We start from the raw sequence: 21,260 nt of genomic DNA on the forward strand, positions 1-21,260 counted from the left end.
TGCTGCGGCCGTGTCCGCTCCGGGGTCCGGTCGGTAGCGGGGAGCAGCCGCTCTCCTGCCCGAGAGATGCGCTACCGGCGGCCTTGGCTTAGCGCCGTCCCCTTTTACACGCCCAGGCCGGCCGGAGGAGGGAGCGGGCAGCGTCCCTCCGTGGATTTTTCCATTTCCACCTGGAGAACTCGCGTTTGCTGGGGATACCTGTCAGGGTGCCGTAGGAGGCAGTTCTAAAGGCGAGGAGAGAGGAGCCAGAGAAGAGCCAGGTCTCGGCAGCATCCTTCGTCAGGAGGCTGGGTGACACTCAAACACTCATGATCTGCAGTATTGGTCTCATTAAATTCATACTGAAACGCCCTCTGACCTTTTTCCACTTAGGAAAAAGTAATGTGGTAGAGCCAATATTTCAATACATCCACTCTGAACTAGAGGTTGATGAGCCCTACTAAAAATCTACCCACTTCCCAAAATATTTTTTTCTGTTATCTAGGAGGTTGTCAAGGAGCTTCTAGTTATATGAATTTTCCACTCCATGCATAATTTTGTGTATCTTCCTGTATTTTAAGTTTGCACCCATTACTTTCTTGCCAACTCTTAAAAAACTCCAGCATTTCCCTTTCTGCCTCTGTTGCCATGTTTCTCTGGAATTCTAATCATTCTCTGCAGAGAGGCCTGGGATGGACGGCTGCTAACAAATGACACGGGCCGGTTTTGGTCCCATCCTGGTGACTCATACCTTCATCTGCAAGTAGCTTTATTGATTTTAGTATCTCCTGTTTCTCCAGGAGCTGTCACTGCTCTGGTGGTGGTTCATCACCACCTTTCATCTCTTACAGTTTTGGTACTGTAAAATGGCCAGTGTCCTTGGGCTATGTCTTCATCCTCCAAAGTTTTGGTGTGGCAGTCTTTTTTTGCCTCTTTTTTAAGGTTTTCTTTTGCCTGGTACCATGAGTGTTGGCTTCAGTGTCAGGTGTCTGCGTCCAGCTGAGATGGTTTTTATAATATATGGTGTTTGACACAGGCCTTGTCTCTATGCAAGTTTGCCATTCTCAGCAGCTCACCATTTGGATAACCTTTTGATTTTCAGGATTGCTCAACAATTTCCTGTTTCAAACGGTCTGATATTTCTCACTATTTATTTTTAGTGGCCAGCATTCGCAGGCATGTATGCCAGTGGATTAATGTCTAGCATTTCATTAATCTGAGGTGGCTGGGTGCATACATTTGGCTTTGTACAGAGTCCTTTTTTTTTTTTTTTTTTTCCTTTCTTTATCACATTAATGCTGTTGAGCTCTTAGAAATGCACTAAGAAAATGCAGACTGGCTGCCATTCAGTAACCCTAAGTTGCTTCCTAAATACAGTGGCATATGGTTGCCCTGCCATGAGAAATTCTGGAAAGGTGGATAAATCCCGAGGGACAGATTTTCCTCGGAGCTGTAAGTCTTACCATGAATCATTGTAGTAAATCACCACTAAGCACTTGAAGATGTAGCTGCTAGAATTTTTATTTTTTTTTTTAAATCAGCTACGCAAACAAAGAGAGCATCCCTAAGATTTCAGGAGAACTAGTTCATTCCTCTGGCAAAAAATAGTAACGTCAAGTCAGTAAACAGCATCTGCAAGAAACAGTGCCTATCAAAGTTGTTGAAAATCAGTAGATTCCCCAGACCTTGGGAATGAGACAGGTAGTGCAAGGTAAAATATGTCTGAAAAGACACTTTCACGGCTCCCTCCCCTTTGAGCTAACATTAGATTGGGGCTAAGAAACTGGGGCTAGCAAAAGCAGGCTTGTCAAAGTGGTCCTTAAAATGGATTTGATGGCTTTTGGGGCATGGAGAGCTAGAAAGAAAGAGTGGAGAAATGCAGGGCTGGTTTTGTAATGCTCGTTTTCATTTGTGGTCAGCAAGTCCAGCTAACAATAAGACCTGCAGAAGATGGCCAGATGAAATGTCAAAGCAAAGGTAATACTTGTATGCCTGGAAGTAAGATTTTGCAACACGTGTGGGTATCCCATGTTCCTCTCATGTTTGGTTTTCCAAATATTTTTACCCTTCCCTTCTGCATCTCTCCCACCACATTGTTGGGAGTAGTGAAGTGCCCTGGCAGGGAAATGTCAGGGAGCATCCTGCAGCCCCCAGGGCACATGATGGACAGGGTCACTGGCAAGCTGCTCGCCACCTTTGGTGAATTCCTACACCCACGTGCCAGCAGCAAGGTGTAGGGTAGGGCACAGGCTTCTCCCATGAACTGAAAATATCTCTGAGACATACTTCTGCAAAATGATAGCCAGGAAAACATATCGACTGACATGGAGTTCATATAACAACTGCCCACCCATTTCATTATTTCACAAATGTGTGATTCTTGCTTGTGAGCTGTCACCATTAACATTTCCATCTGTCTCAATATTGCTTCTATTCTTAGTTGCTTTGTGATAGATGTAGGTGTATGAAAAAGATTTTCCCTCCCTCCTTGTGTCGTGAAGTAAAATAAGTGAAAGCCACATATATGTATCCACACATTTTCGTGCAGGCAGCCAGAAATAGAGGCACTTTCATGGCACTCCCATTACTAGATGTAGAGGGGAAGTAAGAAGCACATGCCTGTGGCCTCTTGGTGCTGCTGGAACAGGCACATAACGGGGAAAAACATAAATAAGTCAAAATCTAACTGCAAAAGAACAATGTTGCTTTGATCTCCTTTTGAATATGCAGTTGGAGAGACCTATTTTCCCAACCATGTAAGTATGGGAATAATTTTACTTATCATGTAATCCTAATTGGTCTTTTCCTGAGGCAATCTCAAAGGGAAAATAGCTTTGGTGACATGCTTTGGTGTTCAAAGGATCAGGTCCTCAGCTGTGTAGGTATTTCTAAACTTAGACCTTTGAAGCTGCTCATTGCTTGGACAAACAGAAAACTCTCTGCAGTGTAGGCACAACCTGCTCTTCTCAGCACGTCTGTGCCAGGAGTGGCATCAGTGGATTCCTGTGGCAATGACCAGACATGGCACAGGAGTCTCCAGCAGAAGTACATCTGCTTCCAGTCCCGCTCTCCCTGCTGTCCTTTGAACTTCACGGCTCCCATGCAGAGTGCAAATGCACAGTCCCCTGATGGAAGAAGTCTCTGAAGTGGCTGGTTTGTGTGATGCATCTTCACCCTGGCACTGATGCTTCCAGAGGGGCAGGGATGTGGTCCCAGCTGGGCTGTGGGGCCTGGGGCAGAGCCCTGGGGCCAGGGCAGTGCCCCAGAGCCAGCTGTGCTGTCAGGGAGGGGTTCCCCAGAGCCACAGCTGCTGTGTTGGCTCTTGTGCAGTGGGCCAAGCTCTTGCCATGAGTGGCCAAGTGTTCACTTTCTATTCCCCTGCTTTTTCATAGTGTGGCCTGTCTTGGTTTTGGGTTTTTTTCCTTCCCAAAATAGCACACAAACCACCAATTTAACAAGCATAAACCACGCACTCTGGCCTCCAATTTATTTTGACATTTGGCAAGAATGATTTTGCGACGTGTTCATTAAGTCATAACATTTTCGCTGCTTTCTCATTCCAGATCCTTATTGACTCTAGCACATGTGAAAATAGCGAAGTTATTTATTCTCCAAATGGACAGTAGACCCCAAAACTCCCAAGAAATTGCATTGTTTATGGATGCAATATGTGCAGAGACTTTTAAGGGCCTAGGTCTTCCCTGAATGTAAGAAAAATGGTTCATTTCTGAAAGGGGTGAAGAGGGGTTTATCATCCACTAAAATGTTAATAGGATTGTTCAGTTAAGGAGGTCTCATCAGACCAATTGTTTCTTCTTTGTTAAACAGAGCCTTTGTGGGATTTGGGAATAATGCAGTAAAAAGTTATGGTAGTAGATAATTAGATGGACCAGCTAAAAGCAATATGAAAGGGGGCTGGTAGCACAAGGATTACAGAAGGTGTGTGGGCATTTTGACATCCAGAAAACATTATAGATCTGGTCTCAGCTACCTCAGTCTCATGATGATAATTAAGAAATGTGGGTGTAGAAAAGATCTTTGCACGGTTTGGTTGGATTATTGCTGCAGTTCAGAACACAATTGACAGAGACACCCACATTGGACATGATTGCCCTTTGATGAGGCAGATACTGACTTTTTAAAGCTGACACAGTTAAAATTATGTCCAAAGTTTATGGGGCCACAAGCTTCTCACTAGACTCCATTATTATAACAAATGGTGTGCTGTAAATTGAAGCAGTTAAAAAAAAAAATGGGTGAGGCATGCTGAGGTGGAAGGGACCCTGGCAGTGGGAAGGCTTCCGGATAAACTTTTCTCTCATCTGTTTGGCAAGAGTAGAAGTGGCACATAGGCAGTGTCTGTGAAAGGGGGCTGCCTTTCTCTGTGTGTGTGTGTGTGCTCTCCAGAGGCAGACAGGAGGGAGGAGCAGCCAGGTCGATTCCTTGGATGAGCCACAGCAAAGCCAAGCTCCTGTGCAGCTCCTGTGCTGCGTGGCAGATCTTCCCAGCCCCTTCACCTCCATTTGCTCAGCAGCCGTGCAGAGGTGGGACCAAGCTCCCCCCTGAGCACTGGCTGAGGGGAAATATGCCACTCAATTTAAACCCAACCACAAAGCTCACAACCTTTTGTCTGAGGGATTTGTTTTTAAGAAACATTTGAGAATGGGAAGAGAATGATGGAGGCTGTTTAGGTGGTTACTGCTCAAGTCTAAGACAGTAGTAGCTTCACATGCTACCTCTTGCAGCGTATTATTCTAATATTAGAGCCACTAAACCTGTACAGCCAGGGAAATGTCAAAATATTGACGTCAGCCCTGATCCTGCATTCAGGTTTCTTTATCCTTTGACATGTTTCACCCCTTGAAACAGCAGCAGGAGGAAGAGGTTGTATGGTGGCCCACAAGCAGTGCTGTATCTGTCACTTAGCTCCCATTCAGATTTCCTCTCAGGAATCAGAAAAGGCCACACATTGTCGAGGCAGACAGAGCTGGGAAAATATTTGACATTTCAAAATTAATTTTTTTCCAGTATTTTCAGCACAAACTGAGTTCTCTATTGTTTAACAGAGTATTCAAAGAGGCTTTCAGTACTTCTGTCTAAAGCTATCCTCAATAATCTGACAATGACATTTGATAAAATATTCAGATTCAAACCCAAACAATATCATGAAAAGACAATGGATTTAATGGATTTCAGGTAAACAGGTGGCTACCAAAGGAAAGAAAAAAAAAAAGGCAGCTGTTTTCTGACAGCAAATAGCTTCTGAAACCAAACCAACTCTACTGAGAATGAGATGAAGCAAGAGACATGAGCAGAGGTCAGGAGGCTGGAGCTGCTCATGTGTTGGTTTGCTCTGTAAAATACATGTTCACTCACGCCTGCCAAAAGTCTGTAAAACCATCTGAGAGAGTATTTGGCTGAGTTTTGTGAACAGATAGCTGATAATACAGCATTGACCAGGAAAACAAAAAGACTTAGCAGTTTTTAAACGAGGCTAAATTCTAGGTTTGAAATTTTTCAGTGGATGCTGATACATCTCAAATGTCTTTTGCTACTGTACCAATCCCTTGCTGTAGTCTGAAGTGTGATAGCCTTTATTATATTGCTGAAAATTTATTGCATCAGAGAGGGAAAAAACCTACTGTGTCTATTGGTCATCCACAGAAAGAGTGAATCTTACAGTATTTTCCATATGAATGTCTTTTTGTGCCCCAAATTTGGTTTATTTACTGAGATATTTTAAGTGCTTGCAGCACATTCATCATCGATCACTGGTTTTGAGCACTTTTTTAAGTGACATGAATAACCTCTGTCACAGGTTTTGTTCTCATCCTCTTCTGAGGGAACAAGTACCTAATTCTAGGATTTTCCCTAGTTTTGGTTTTTGAGGGGTTTAATTGTTGTGCATAAGTCTTTGACGAAGATCTTGCTGGTAGCAAGAGGTAAAGTTTAATCCTAGTTTCACCTCTTTTCTTTCTGTCTTTGCTCCTGCACCAGTCACTCTATCCACAGGGTATTCCCCAGGCAGATCTGATTCTCTGGCCCTTCCTGCCCACCACCTGTTGTTTTCCTCTCCCAAATCCTTCACCTGGACTCAGTCAGCTGTCCAGCCACGCTCATGGCTTTTCTCACCTCTTTTTCTGAGCTCTTTTAAAGACACAAATGTCTCTGACTTCAGAAGAGCTTTTAATTCCCAGTCCACTGCCTGTGGCACCTAATAGTTATTTTTATCATCTACTTTCCCATCAAAGTATTTCTGCAGCAGTCCCTTAAGAAAATTCTGCTGGCTCCCAAATTTTAAGGAAGCCAAAACATCTGACAAGAAGGCTAAGTCCTTAAAAAAAGACAAACCTACGAAGTTCATTTGGAATGTTCAGAATTTCCCATTCATTTTCTGTAGGGACAAAGAGGGAAGAAATTCAGACTGATGTGAGGCGTTCACTTCAGGCCAGGAGAAAGGATGCAGAGTGCAAACTCACAGTCCCCTGATGGAAAAAGTTTCTGAAATGGCTGATGGGTGTGATGCATCCCATGATGGACCCTTCCAAATGCTTTTCTTTGGATGCATCAGCCTGTCCAAGAGCAGCAGGGCAGGACCAAAGCTGTGTTCCTGCTCAGCTCCTGACCCTCCAGCGGCCCTGGCAGCTGCCTGGGGCTCTCACTGGCCTCAGATCCTTCCTGCAGGGCTCCTGGGGCCCCCATGGGGCTCTGCCAGTGAGGAGGTGTGGGAAGGGCAAGCAGAAGTGATGGAGAGTGCTGGAGTCCTGGCTGGAGCACTCCCACACTAGGGGAGCAGTGCTTGGATGGAAAAGGAATAGCAGTGAGTCTTCTCTAGTGTGGAAGAGCACAGGGAGAAGGCTCTTCCCTTTGCCTTTGCCTTCCCAACAGGCAACTGGGAATCCCTCAGCCACCTGCAGGCATCCTGCCCCCTTTACTTGAAGCCTTGCTGGGGGAAGCTGCCCACCTCCCTCCCAGTCCCCATGCTTTTCGTGGGGTGTGAGGAAAGATGAATGGTCAGTCAAAAATCCATCAACTAAATGTAGATGAAGGTCTAGTAGCAGTTTGTCAGCCCATGAGAATGAGTATTTCATCTGCTTGTCTTTCATTTGTGCCAGCACTCAGGCTGAGCTCTTTTTCCTGGGTCTCTGTAAGCCCATCAGTTCATGGAATTAACATTAATTCATGTAATTAGTGTTCCTTTTCTGCCAGGGTGAGGTTCTGGCAAAAGCACAGCAAACCCCAACTGCAAAGTGAGCTGTGGTGTCAGCTACATGCTTCCCCAGCTCTGGGAGTTGGTGCAATTTTCTGGCAGCTAATGAGGTCTAAATCAAGAAACTAATCAGAAATAAGCCTGAAAATTGTACTGGCTCTTATTTACTTTCTTTTATCTTGATACAACTTCTTAAAAGAATATTTTTAACAGATCCTTTAAACATTTGTAGTAAGAGGCAATAGACAAAATGTCATAATTTCCATATGAAGGAGTGCAATTCCTATATAAAAAAGGCATTTTATCCTAATATGGTCTCAGAGTCTAAGTAACGTATTCTGTCACAAGAACTTTTGCATCAAAACAATTTTTCTGTTTCATATCCAAGAAGAAATGTTGAATATTTAAATTCCACATTCTTTTTGATCTTAATTCCCTTCACAGAAGAGCTCTTTAGGTCTCATCAATGTGCTCTAGGTGCAATATCTGAGTATATTTTTCATATTACGGGATCTAACCCAAATTAAGAAACCAAAGGGGAAGGAGCTATACATGCCTGTAGGGGAAAATGATTCTGCTTGGAGCACATAGCAGGGGAAAGCATCAAACTGAAACATAACAAAAGTCTAAAATAAGGGGTTTCATGCCTTGGTGCAAAGTCCTTGCTGAAAACCTAGCATTTGGCTCCCTTCTGATTTAAAAACTTTGCATTCCTGCTGACTTCAGTGGTGTTTATGTTCAAATAAGTAAAGGCACCATGAGGCCATATAGTACAACTGCAATTTGCAATAAATTATAGCAGATTAAACAGCCAGCTAATGAAATACAAAGAGGTGTTTAAAACACTCCCTTGTAAGCATTTACGTTTCAGATGTATAAACTATGTGAAAAATAAACATTGTCCAGAAAATAAACGTATATTATGTTGTTTATGAGTTTATACTCTACTGGCACAAGTCCTGAACCACCAAGGCCCCATTAAATGTTTTGCCAAAGCCAGGAGTAGATTTTACTTGGGTATTCTTTGAGTCATACCCAACACTAAAAATACAGGGCCTTTGAGCATCAGAATGCAGGATTGCTTCGGATTAGATTCAAATGAGGTTTGTGGTGGTGGCCCTGTCTCCACTGCTGGACGTGCCCACCCCTCAAAAGCCACCCTGACCTTGTGCAGGCTGGGGCAGAGAAATCAATGTGTTTCCCCTTTTGAGAAATGGTGTGGAACGTGAGGGAAGTTATTTTAAAAATAGCTTCAAATTTGTATTGATTTTGTGGGTCGATATTTCAGGATTTCTGAATTCCTAAGTAGTCATACATCCACCTGGGCTTTGTTCCCCTCTCTCTGCATCTGGAAATGATAGCCTGAGCACATCACATGCTGTAGAGAGAGAACCAGCCACGCTTCCAGCTACCCCCATGCTGTGCTAGTGAGGAGGAAAAGAAGGTTTTAATAGTGGTACCAAAAACCCAGCTGTACTGGCACTATTTAAAGCAAACCTGCCATGCAAGTCAGTGAAATAATTTCACCTGGCCAGTGCAGAGTTAATAACAGCCCCTGTGCAATTCCTGCTCCTTGGAGCCGGGTGTTGCAGCGGGAGGACAGAGGAAGTGAGGACTGCACCTTCTTTGTCGCATTTTTTGTGTATTAGCACGCCCTGAGGAGTGGGTGAGCACCACCCCTCTGCCATGGATGAGCAGACCATTCCTTTCACTTGGACACTTCACTTCCTTCACTCCTGGACAGACACATTGATCTCCAGAGGGGAAAGCAGTAACACACAACATGCTTCCAGCCATTAAATTACCCGAGGATTAACAATCCCAAATATTCAACACGCAGAAATTACACCACACAAATGACATGTTTCAGTCAAGGGAAACTTTTGCTTTAATGTGACTAATCCAGTACTTGCTTCTTGAGCCACAAGTCACACTGACTGGAGGAGGAGAACCTAAGGGGGTCTGAGTTTCATTTTGAGGAGACTCTTTTTAATGTCTATTTCTGCATTGATAATTTTAGTTTGTAATTAACAAAAATATCTACTGTTTCGCAGATACTTCTGTCTTTAATGGTTTAGGTGGTTAACATAGAAAACGTAACATAGAAAATGTTTTGAACTCTTATGTTTTGTTTCTTAGGTGAAGTAGCTCAATATGGTATTTAAAGAAAAAGTATCCTGAATTTATCTTTAAACACATCAGCTTGTTTAAAGCATTGGTGTGGCTCTGCTTTGAAAAGGGATGGAGCCAAAGTACCTTAACCCCTTCGGAAAGAGGAAGACAACCATCTAAGTGCAGCATAAAATATGTTAATCTGAAAGTCCTGGAGGGCAGGAGAGCCGGCAGAACTATTCACTGTTTACACATGCTTTGCATTCCCAAGGATTTCTGTGTACCCAAGGAGGATCCCTCCTGCCAGCTCCTGGCAGAGTGGGACCCCGTGGGTGGTGGGCACCCCGGGACAGCCCCTGGCCCTGGTGCCAAGCTCCACCTGCACCTCCCCTTCCCTCCCCAGCTGCTCGCAGATCCCTTATCGCCCATCACCCTCGGGCAGTATCGCTGAGCTGCTGCACCTGGCCAAGGCAGAGCTTGATGCCAGAGGAGATCTTTGTGGCTTCAATTGAAATAAGCTGTAAAAGAGCATTCATAGGGCTGTGGGCCTGGGATTTTGGGGCTTGCTTATTTTTAGCACACACTCAAAACAAGCTCTCCAAAGTTATGCACTGAGCAGGGTTTGCTAAGGCATAAACCCACTCTGATAAGATGCCTGGCTAAGTTTATAAAGCCCTTGGAATCTGATCCCTTTAAATATTAAAAATAATCCACTATATTGCATCTAACTGAAACCCACTGAATACTTAGAGGAAAGGAGAGATGAGTCAATCCCAACACCTTTCACCCACAAGTGCACCACCAGTTTTCTGATCTCCTTTAATCCTAGAGCTCCAATGGCCTGATTCGTCACAGGAGTGCATCTCTAGCCGTCTAACCTTTCCACACCTGGCTCAGGTTTCCACCATCCCAAGGAATCACACACAACCTCTTTGGGGAAGAGGGGATTTTCTTCTCCCTTCCCATGTCTGCTGCTCCCTCAGAGTGTGCATTTTTGTTGTTCTTGTCCCGTGCCCTCTTTTCTGTCTGCTGTGCTGGAGTCTTGGCAGGGCTGCTGGCAGGAGGCTCAGGCACTGCATGCCAGACACCTGGTACACTGGATACTCCTGGGCACAGCCCAGACACTTCCCTCTTTGCTCAGGTAGTGGGTGTTTAATGCCTCCAAAACAACAGCAGCAAGGCAGAGACACCCAGGAGATGAATTGCCAGCTTTAGTGAATGTCAGAGCATCAGGAAATGACAAACCAAACTTTTAATGTTTCTGCGGGGTTGGATTCATGGATTCATTCTCTCCTTACTTTTTTTTTTTTTCTTGTTCTCACCTTTTTTTTTTTTTTTTTCTGTGCCATCATCCTCAACATCCCCTGCACCCCAGAGTGTGGGGCAAGCCTGGTGTGGCTGAGCACTGGCCATGGGAGAGGTGTCAGAAAGGAAGGGTGAGTTATCCTCCTGGCTTCCCCCAGCCCTTCACAGGGGCTTTAGGAGTCCCTCTGTCCCAGCAGTGCATGGAGATCATGCCAAACCCCAAAAGAAAAGCCCAGAGGTTTGGATGGGGAGGGTTTGGTGTGTGTGTGTGTGCACGTCACTGCAGGTGGTAATTGCCACAGATCACAAGTTCTATTTCTACAACACTTCATGCCAGAGCAGAGACAGCTACCTGAGCAGTGGCGAGGAACAAACCCAGACCTGGCGTGCTCACCAAACAAGTATGTTCATGAGCAGCTTAAAAGATGGATGTGTGATAGACACATGCATTTCCTTGTTTGCAAAAGGCTAATCTGCACCTACCACAGAACTCTGTCAGAGAAGTGGTTTCATGCACATAAATTGTGCTGAAATCCCTGATTAGAAGGCATGGGACAGGATTCAGGGTACAGATCCTGCCATGGATGGAAAGCTGGCATACCTTTAGCAGACATGAGAAGAAAACAACTATTTTAATTGTTGGTTAGAGTTTTAAAATCACTTTTGCTGTAGCTGCAGGGTGACAATTCTGAGCTATTAAGTGGTATTTTCTCCAGGAAAAATGTTGTGGTTTTGGTGCCTGTGATTCAAAGAGTAGCTTTTCCTGCTTTATCCCGTGTACACGCAGCCTTCAAACCATGTCTAAGATCTTTGGGTTTGTATTCCCATCCTTGCTGTTTCACTTAATACTTTCCCTTCTAAAATGAGGCCTCTCAAGAACTGCTGTTCACTGAAGGTGAAATTATGCTTGAAATTAAGAGCAGCTACCCTGCACTACTTAAGGACTATAAGGGTCTGTCTGCTGCTTGCAGACCAGAACAGCAGCAACTCTGTAGGCTGAACAAATGTAAACCTTGGGCTTGTGAGACCCAAGAGCCAGCAGCCCCAGGGCATTGACACAACACTGAGGGCTGGCAGGGGCTGTGCCCACAGCTTGGCCAACCCCTGAATGCAAGGGGAAAGCTGGGCAAGTCACCCCCACCATCTTTCTCTCATCATCTCTCAAAGCCTCTAAAATAGGAAGATTTTACAAAGTTACGCAGAATTTGGCTTTGGTCCTCAAAGATGGTGAAGTTTTTCCAGGGCACTGATGTTGGTGTGGGGCATGAGGGGCTCTCTTGTGTGTGCTGCAGCCACTGAATCGTTGTAGAGCAGCATCATAGCCCTGTCATCCTACAAATGCACCATGTCTGCAACCCTGGCTGTGTATATAACTTGTGTATATAATCCACTGCAATTCTTAGCATTGCTGGAGTTGGAAAAGTTTATTTCCATGAATTTTCCATCTCTTTAATGTGAAAAAAATAGCAAATAAATGTAACTAGGAAACATGAATAAACATAATCAAATATAAAATGCTTGTAATGATATAAGGAATTACTTCAGCCAATTAAAATTTTAAACAGAAAAAAAAACCCTGTAGCATCAAAACCTGAGTACATCAATAGCATTGTCCTTTTTGTAATCAGGATTAGTTTGTATTTCCTGACAGCCAAGTGAGAAGAATTCCAAATTACAGCTTCTTGACCTTTTTCTCATTCAAAAACAGGCCAAGATCCTACGTGAATAAAATGGGGAGTGTAAAGACAGTCTGGGGGAGGGGAGACTCAATCACCCGCTGCCTTTTGTCTAATTATGCACCTTTTATGAATGTTACTCTTTTCAAATATTGACTTTTTTATTGCTTCTCCTACAATTGTAATGGGGGAATTTAAGAGCCCCACAAACTACTTTATCATATAATTAGTTTATCAGTAAATTTGGACCTCATACATCAATCACTATAATGCATAAACCTCCACTGAGACAGAAACCAGGTGTGCGTGCTTCTGCCTTCTTCTTTATAGTATCTACAGCATCATTAGTGCCTTTGCTAGAGTTTAAATTGAATTCAGCAAAAAGCAATGGTCTTACCCTCCTGCAAGCTATATTACTTCAGGGATAAATCAACATTTTATTGATTGACAACTCATAATCTTTCCCTGCTGCTCTTTGGAAGATGGCAAAGTAGGATTTGTGTATGGAAAAAATTATTTTAATTCATCATGAATAGAAAAAAACCCTTGGTTCCAAGGTGAATGCCTAAAGTGGGCATACTGGGACAGCACCAAGAGGCTTGATACACTGAATTATCTGAAACCACCAGAAAAGGACCTGCCTGCCCTTTTCTCCCCCGTGCAATTGTGGTGTAACTTTCTTTTCAAGAGCCTCTTACACGTGACATCTGTACAATCCAAACGGGGAAAACACAGCTGGAAGACACAACAAGAGAGAACTCCTTTTGGGTCTACCCAGAAAACATCAGGATGCCTGACCTTTGCATCCTATGTATCCCACAAATCCCAAAGGGGATGGCTCATGTGACCTCCAAATTTATAGTGCATTTCATGGACTAAGGAGTGGAGCTCCAACCAGAGCAGTGTCCCCATGTCCCCAGGACTATCAGTTGTTTCACAAACCAATGCCTTGAAGACAGAATTTTTAGGGGGTTCATTCATAAAAATTCTCTTGGAAGTCAGGGTCTGATTTAACAATACGGAACCCAGCTTGCATGTGCAGCAAAAAATCCAAACAAGTCATTATTTACGCTATTTTTCATTTTCTGAGTAATCAAGCACTGGCTGGTAATAATGCTCCAAGGGCTGATTACACCAGCAAGAAACAGCAGCTCCTCTGACCACACCTCTTCCCTGGGAAAATCTCTACCCTGATGCAAAAGGCAACACGTTTGGAGCAGAGAAAAGTGGGAATTTCATGGTTGCATGGAGTTAATGGTCCTCATGTTCTGAGCAGGGCTGAGCTGAAGTGCTTCCCACAGAGTGAGCACTTGTCAGGCTGTCTGTAACATGCTTCCTTTCCAAAATTAAAAAAAAAAATCTGATTGCAAGCAGATTTTTTTCAGAGTATATCCCTTCCCCTTCACACCTGAGAAAAAGCCAGCAGTGTTTCTAAAGCATGATATTTGCTGCTGCTCATCTGCATGTCTGGTGTCCTAGCAGAAGAGCCTTTCCTCCAGGAATAACAAGTGTGCAGTGTATTACATTACAGCTGATTAAAGTAGCCTCTCCTGCTGCTGTTTAACTTGTCTGCTAGATCATCCAAATACTTGCACTCACCCACTACCTTATAAACACGGAGTATTGGAACTGTGCTGTTTCGTGGCTGTGCAAAAGGGCTGCTGAAAACGTGCTGCCTTGGTGAAATCAGGTACCCACACTAACACAGTCACACCTGGAAAGTTAAATGGTGCTGTGGAGCAAAGGCTAACGCAGGAAAATAAAATGTACACGTTAACTTCGCAAATTCCAGGTACAAGCACGGGTTTGACACGCCTCTGGAACATCCACCTGGCATTGTTGCTGGGAGTTGTAAGCTTATACTGGGGAAAGGAGTGCTTGATGTATCCCCAATGGCAGAATTTGAATAACAGAGAAATAGCAGAGCAGGACTTGGCGTGAAGAGCTACCTGGATTAGTGACTATCCATCAGCCAGCAAGGGCTGGACGTAATTCCTCAGGCCCAGGCTGTTAGTGAAGGCTTTGAAAATGTCTCCTTTCTCATAAATTGGATAGATTTGGACTGGAAAACACTGAGACAAAAAGAGGTAGAACTGTCTTCACGCTCGCTGACATTTTTAGTTCAAACACGCGAAACCAAACCCCCAAGTGCAAGAAGGATGGTGATGTGGTACTCAAGCATGATTTTTTTTTTAAGTTCTTAAAGCTGCAAAGGTTATTAACCACCAGGAATCTTTCTTTTAATATATATTAAAAGGTGGATTTATATGGAAGGCCTTAGGTGTACTCGAATTTCAAACACCTGGGTTATTTTCTTCACTTTACTGATAAATGCAGGTGTTTCATAGCAAAAGCACACAGGCAATCAGACTGTCTGAGGGCAGCAATGAGTTGCACACATTTCTCCTAGGATAAATAAATTTTCACAAGTGCGTGGAGTGAATGGGCCCTTGGCATTAATTGCAAATTAGATGGCAGTCAGGCTTTGAGGCGTAGAAAAAAAATATGCGTTTTAACCAATTCGTGAAAGAGTTGCGCTAGCTTCTCCTGAAAATCAGCTGTTTCCAATTTTGCCTGGGAGGGAAGAGGGAAGGGAAGAGGCGAGGCTGCCGGAGCCCATGCCAGGCAGGGGGTGAAGCCAGCTCCCCTCGCACGGCACGGCACGGCACGGCACGGTCGCTCCAGCCGGCGGCACACGCGTGCGCTCCCGCTCGCCGCGGCCAGCCCAGCCCAGCCCAGCCCAGCCCGGAGCGTGCCATCCCTCTGTCTTTACCGAGATCAAATGGAGCCGGTCAATCAGGGGATACCATTATTGCCTCCGCCATTCAATTTCCACTATCAATAATTTACTGTGCTCGCTGCACGCGCGGGAGGAGGAGGAGGAGGAGGAGATGGCCAAACAGATTTTTGTCAGGGGGTACAGGATGCTCCCCGCGGGCGGCCGGCCGGGCAGAGCCGAGCCGCCCGTTCCGCCCGACATCCCCGGGCTCCGCGCTCGGCCCCGGCTCCGCCGGCGGGCGCTGATGCGACGGGCGGCCCCGCTGTCGGTCCCGGTGCCGGTGCCGGTCCCATCCCGGCCCCGGGCTGGGCAGAGCTGCCTCGGGACCGCCGGGACTGAGCTCCCGCTGGGCGCCTGCAGAAAGTCACCGGTGTAACGTTACCTGGGGCGCTCATTAATAAGCAATGCCTGTTATTATCTTGATTGCATTCTTAATAGGCGAACTACGGAGAGGTCAGCGCGGGAGCGATATTTAAATGGATTGGGCTTGCTTAATACCCGGCGGAGTAAACCAATATCCCGCCGCGGGCGGACCGGCACCCCCCCGCCCCGCTCCCCGCTCGGGAAGCGCCGGGGGAGCGGAGCGGAGCGGGGCCGGGCGGGCGGGGCGGGGGCGGTGGCGGGGCCGGGAGGCGGTGCGGAGACTCGGAGCGGGGCAGCGCGGTGCCTACGGCCGCCGCAGCCGCCGGCCGGGGGCGAAGCCGCTCGGCGAGGAGAAGGCGGCGGGGCTGGGCCGGGAGGCTCCGGCGGAGCGGCGGGAGTGTGGGATCCGGCCGCGCTGCCCTCCCGCCCCTCATAAAGCTTTGATGAGACACTTGAGACGCCGCCTGTGTTGTCGAGGCGGCGGGAGGCGGTCGGTGGGACTGGGCGCCCGGGAGAGGATGTGACTTCCCGGAGGGGACCCGGACAGGCTTTGTGTGGACGACAAGGTACGCGGCGCCCCGCCGGGAAACTTAAGGGGCCGGGAGCAGGGGGCGCGGGCGGCCGCGGAGCCGGGCGGGCGCCGGCCGGCGACAGGCGTCGGGGAGCGGTAAGGGCGGGCGAGGGCCGGCGCGCCCTGCGCCCCTTTGTTCCCGCACCTGTCGGTGCGGCCGGTGCCCGGCGGGGCTTTTGCCGGGGCGGGCGGGAGCGGGAGCGCGCTGCCGGCGGCGCGGGGCCGGCGGAGCGCGGGGCCCGGCGGCGCTTCCCCGACGGCGGCGGGCGCCCGGCGCGGGGCGCGGCGGGGCCCCTCGGGCGGCGGGGCGCGCCCCCTGGCGGCGGGCGCGCGGCGGGGCGGCGGCCCGGCCTCCTCCCTCCGTGCGCGGCGGCGGCGGCGGCGGCGGGGCCCGGCCGTGACGGGGCAGCGGCGGGGCCGGGGGGAGACGGCGGCATGGCCGGGGGGAGGCAGCGGCGGCGGCGGAGCCGTGACGGGGGAGCGGCGGGGCCCGGCCGTGGGGCGGCAGCAGCGGCCGCGGCGGGGCGCGGCTGTGGGGCCGGAGCGGCGGGGCCCGGCCGTGGGGCGGGGGGTGCGGGGAGGGCCGGGCGCCGTCAGGGAGGGGCGCGATGCACTTGTTGAAGCTGGACCGTCGCTGGAATGTGGAGCATGCCCGGCACCGTCTCCGGGAGCCGGTGCCGCGGGCGCCCGCTCCTCCGGCCGTCCCGGTGCAGCACCGCGGGCAGCCCCGGTGCCCCGGCAGCGAGGGGAAGGCAGGGCGGCGCACGGAGCGGCCGGAGGTGTCGGGGCTCGGCAAGGAGCAGCGACTGGCCTCGACCCACCGGCTGTGGATTCGTATCGGGGTCAGACACGCCCGCACCCAGGAAAAAACCCTGGGCTTAAATGGTAAATTTGTTCGGAAGAGGTTTAATTAATACTTCGGGAACCTTGGGCTGTCCCATAGATTTATTCTTTTTTTCCCCCTAGGATTAAAAGCGTGAGGTGTCTAAGCTGTGGGCCACGCTTGCTTTGCTTGGTTGTTTTTAAGAGGTGCTGTTGGTGTTTTGGTTTGTACATTCCAGTTAAGATCTGTCCTTTTCCTCTCAGTTTATTGTAGTTTGCTCTTCTGAGGTTATGCAAGATCAATAGTCATTACTTATTTATGTTTCTAGTAACACAGTTCTAATGAATGCAAAGAATCTATCCTGGCAATACATTTTTCTTCAGCCAGTATTTCTGTAATCTTTAATTCATGGTGATAAATAGATAAAATGAATTTCCTTGGTTGTCTGTAGATACGAGCAAAGGGCTGGATAATGAGCCGCCTGCTTGTGGGCAGGAGGAACTTTCACAGCACCAAGTTTTTAATGGCTTTTTGGTCACAAAAGTGAGGACTTGGCTCTGTTAACACGAGTGGCCGTCCTAAGTAAGAAGATCATCATCTTGCCCGCTCTTTTGTGTTGGGTAGCGTGTTTGTGTCAGTCGTGGGCTCTGCTTCCAAAGCTGCTCGCTGCCTGCAAGCCCTCAGGTGAGAGCTGCAGCCCAGCGGTGGCCCAGGGTTGGTGTGGGGATGGAAGGACGTCAGCAGAGGGGATGCTCTCGGCGTCAGGCTCGCTGCGGATCCCGTAGTTTGGCGTGTGAGAGGAGGCAGCAGCTGCCGGGGGATGCTGCGGCTTCCTGTGAGCGGAGTTCCAGGGCACTGCCTGTGTAAACAGAGCCGGGGAAGGGAGAAGACAGGCAGTGATGTTCTGCAGGAACGAGTGCCGTCCCTCACCTGGGTCTCAGAGCAAAGCGGCGCCTCTGTTTCAAATCTAACATATCTATTTTCTGCTGTAGTACTACCGCTAATGTTCAGCTTCACTGAACCTTGTCTGGGAAAACCCATTTGTAAGCAGTGTGCCTTCTGTTCGTGCTGCAAGTGCTCTCTGCTTTCCGGAACTGCAGGGTAGATCCTGTTGTTATGTGGCTGTGAAATCAGGGTAAACCAGGTCAGAAAGATGAAGAGCACTTCATCTGAATAAATCCAGATAGAATGGTGGAGGAAGATGGGAAAGGACTTTTATCTTGGACAGAGCAGGAGTAAACTGAAAAAAAGTGTAACTTCAAGCTGTTAAGCAGCAAGGCATTATGTTGTAACAGTAGTGCTTGGGAAGTACTGCAATATGCTGAAATACTACAGAATGTAGTGCACAGATGCAAAGGTTTTTAAAGGCTCGTTAATACGTGCAAAAAATATAGGGGAAAATAAGGTTCTGTGCTTTTGCTTAAAAGCTTTGTATACATGATAGTGCTGAGCTGAAAGTGGCTGCACTTAAAAAGTCCTTGCAGTAGCTGAAGCATTTGTGCAACTCTTACTCTGCTGTTGCTGTAAGGAAAACACAGAAGCTGTACATTTTGCTCAGATGAGAATTCTCTCAGGGAGTGCACGTATAAAAGCAGGTCATAAGAAACTTGGAATAAGGAGACCCTCTCAGCCCTCCTATGGGTAAGCACAGCATGAAGAGGAGAAACAAGTCACTCCACTGAGTGACTTGTGCAATAAGTATGGTCCTATTAAAAAAAAAAAAAAGAGGAAAAAAAATTGTATTTATCATACTTGCCTTCCTGGTTTGTATAAAAGGCTGAAAAGTTCTTCTAAGAATGTGCCCCGTGCCTACACTAGAAATCTCACATGAGGCATTGTGTGAATTGTTGGAGGCTCCACTAGAGAAGGATATGTGCTTTTAATAGGTTAATTGCCAACTTGTCTTGACCTGTTTTCAAGCGTATGTTGTGAGCACTTGGTTTCTTCTAAACAGCTGAAATGCTGCTTAATTGGGAAACTCTCAATCATTTCTTAAATCAGTTCATACACTGGCATTCTTGGTAATCCTTAGTTGTAAACACCCTTTAAAAGGAAGCTTTTAAAGGCACTGAAGCTAAGCTGGTTTTGTGTGTGGCTGAAGTGAACTGTTAACCAATCACCCACTGTCTCCAGTCCCAGCAGGAAGGCTCTGTAGCAGCCCTTGGATGCTGTGATAGCCCATGAGGAGGCAGCACAGGTGTGCACTGTGTGAACTGCCTGGTGCCTGAGTTGGGAGGGGGCTGGTAGGCTGTGTCCCTGTCTGTCGGCTCACAAACCTTACTTACTTTGTTTCCTTATCCATCTACCATTCACTCTTACCTTTAGCTGCAGGCTCTTTGAGGCAGAGCTAGTCTTGCCTGTCTGCTCTTTCTGGTACCCAACAAGAACTCACCAATGCTCTTGTAATACAAACAATACATAACAGATTTTGCTGTGCAACTCTGCCATGGCACTTTAAACTTGCCTGTTACCAGTTCCAGGTGCTGAGCAGTCCACGGAGGAACACTGTTTGCAGGAGTTGTCCACGTGGAACAGGGAAAAGAGTCTCATGTGTGAAGTGTAGGTGATCTGTAGGGTCAGCCTCAGCCTTTTCTCCTTCCCAGCATTCAGGACCTCACTGTCAGGCAGCTGTGGACTGGTGGAGTTCCGCTGCTGCGCCCAACAGCGACAGGGAACACAAAACTGTCTGGAATACTGGAAATGCCGTGGGCACGACTGACCAGGCAACAGTCTTACCAAAAATTAAGAAAAGCCAACCTCATCTCAGGTACAATGTCTGCCCTTTATAACCAGTGAACAGAGCGTGGCCGGGCTGGTACTGGCCTGATGTGACTGCAATTCTCGGTAACACTGATACCGGGGGTACTGGAATGTCTCCTTACAGCGCCATTTAGGCACCATGAAGAGATCCAGCTGTCTGAAGATGAGTACCATGCCCAACCAGAGGAAGCAAAAGGAAACTTGATTTAGTGATTTTTCATGCCCTGCTGACAGCTGCCATGGGGCTGTAGCAGTTGTATACTTTCCTTGGTAAGAATATTGTATTTTTCAGAGAAGTCATTTTCTGAAACCAGTTAATTAGGACAGTTATTTCTGGCCGTGGCATTTGTAGAGAACAGAAGGCACGATTGTTCTTATATTTGTTTCTCTGAGTCCTTTGATCGACTAGAAGCTCTCAATGCTTTACGCTATAAATTACCTCAATCCTTTGGCAGTTCAGTTCTTTTCTTGTGTACTTGGTTAGGAAAATGCAGAAATCCTTGTGACTCAGCTACAGACTACTATAAATTATGAAGAAATGGGGGAGGGGGTCACATTTCGCGTTGGGAAAGGCAATTCTAGGAGGATGGAAGGATACTGGTTGCTAAATTTGAGATAAGCATCTTACAGTATCTCAAAATCTGAGCAGCTGCTGCCACCTAGAGATGCACGAACCACACAGGGTGCTCAGGCTGCCTCTGGCAAGGGAGCTTGCACCTTGAAAATGAGTCCATAATCCCAGTCCTTACTCCACAGTGTAGATTTAGTGTATGAGTGCAGACTTTTTTAGCCCTGTAATTGATGATTACCTGTGAATCCTGTTCTCGTGATGCAGATAACTAAGTTTTACACAGTCTTCCTTGTGTGCCTTAAGTAGGTAAGCAAAGAAGCATCACTTTCAGACAAGCATTTGCTGATTTAATTTAGACTGCACCTAAAGAAGTATTTGCAAGTCAAATTTATAAGGGTTTGGTGCAGCTGCTGCTGAGGCTCCATAGCCTTTGTAAAGCTTACACCAGTAATGTGCAGTGTAGAATTAGGATTTAAGGATTTGAGTTCAGTTGAAGGTTGGTTTGTTCCCTATCCCATCTTTGAAGTCTACTTGTTGGGGACTGTCCTTTAGTATATATTTGCTGGAAGAGAAACAAAGTGATTTCCCCAAATGTATGAACTCAGCAGCCTTTAGACTGCTTTCACTAGACTGAGAATTTTCTCAATTTAAAAGTTAAGTATCAAAGTCAAGTTGAATGTGTAGCTATTTATTACTATCTCAAATCTAACAACATGGAATGAACTAGTATCTGCTCCTTGTTTTTTTGTTTTGTACATCAAATTGCTATAGCAGTTTCTTCCTCTGCATTTGAGAGAAAAGCTGTGTTCCCTACTTAATTTGTTTCCTGATTACAGAGGGAAACAATGAGCCTTTTTTTACCCCCTGAACTCCTAATCTCATGTTCAGTTATTTCTGTTTGACTCTTAGAGACACAGTATGTTTTGGAGCTTTTATAACTGCTAGCTCTCAGCTATCAAATGCCTCCTGGAATAAGCAAACCAACATAATTAAACCTGGAGCTGATGAAATCACCTCACAGAGCCCCGAAAATGCAACCCACTAGATAATTGCATGTACTGTGTTACTTCCCAGGTGATGATTTTTTACATTTCTTAAGATATTTGAAGTC

General features: G+C 46.9%; 1 protein-coding gene across 4 annotated transcripts in view; it reads left to right on the forward strand.

Annotated features, from left to right (window-relative positions):
* The window catches only part of BDNF (brain derived neurotrophic factor), a 40,695-nt gene that overhangs the window by 2,471 nt on the left and 16,964 nt on the right, over positions 1-21,260 (forward strand). Inside the window, exon 1 of one of the 4 annotated variants that reach the window (XM_036384478.2) lies at positions 15,777-15,990. The exons of 2 other annotated variants lie outside the window; for them this stretch is intronic. Coding sequence is in view for 1 of the 2 variants with exons in the window: in XM_036384476.2 (XP_036240369.1) it covers positions 16,878-16,880 (3 nt within the window). In the remaining variant the exon portion in view is untranslated. Of the gene's footprint in view, positions 1-15,776; positions 15,991-16,646; positions 16,881-21,260 lie in introns of those variants that run through there. One more of the 4 variants, XM_036384476.2, reaches the window with a different exon arrangement.

This window comes from Molothrus ater, chromosome 6 (genome assembly GCF_012460135.2).
Source record: "Molothrus ater isolate BHLD 08-10-18 breed brown headed cowbird chromosome 6, BPBGC_Mater_1.1, whole genome shotgun sequence".
NCBI lineage: Eukaryota > Metazoa > Chordata > Aves > Passeriformes > Icteridae > Molothrus > Molothrus ater.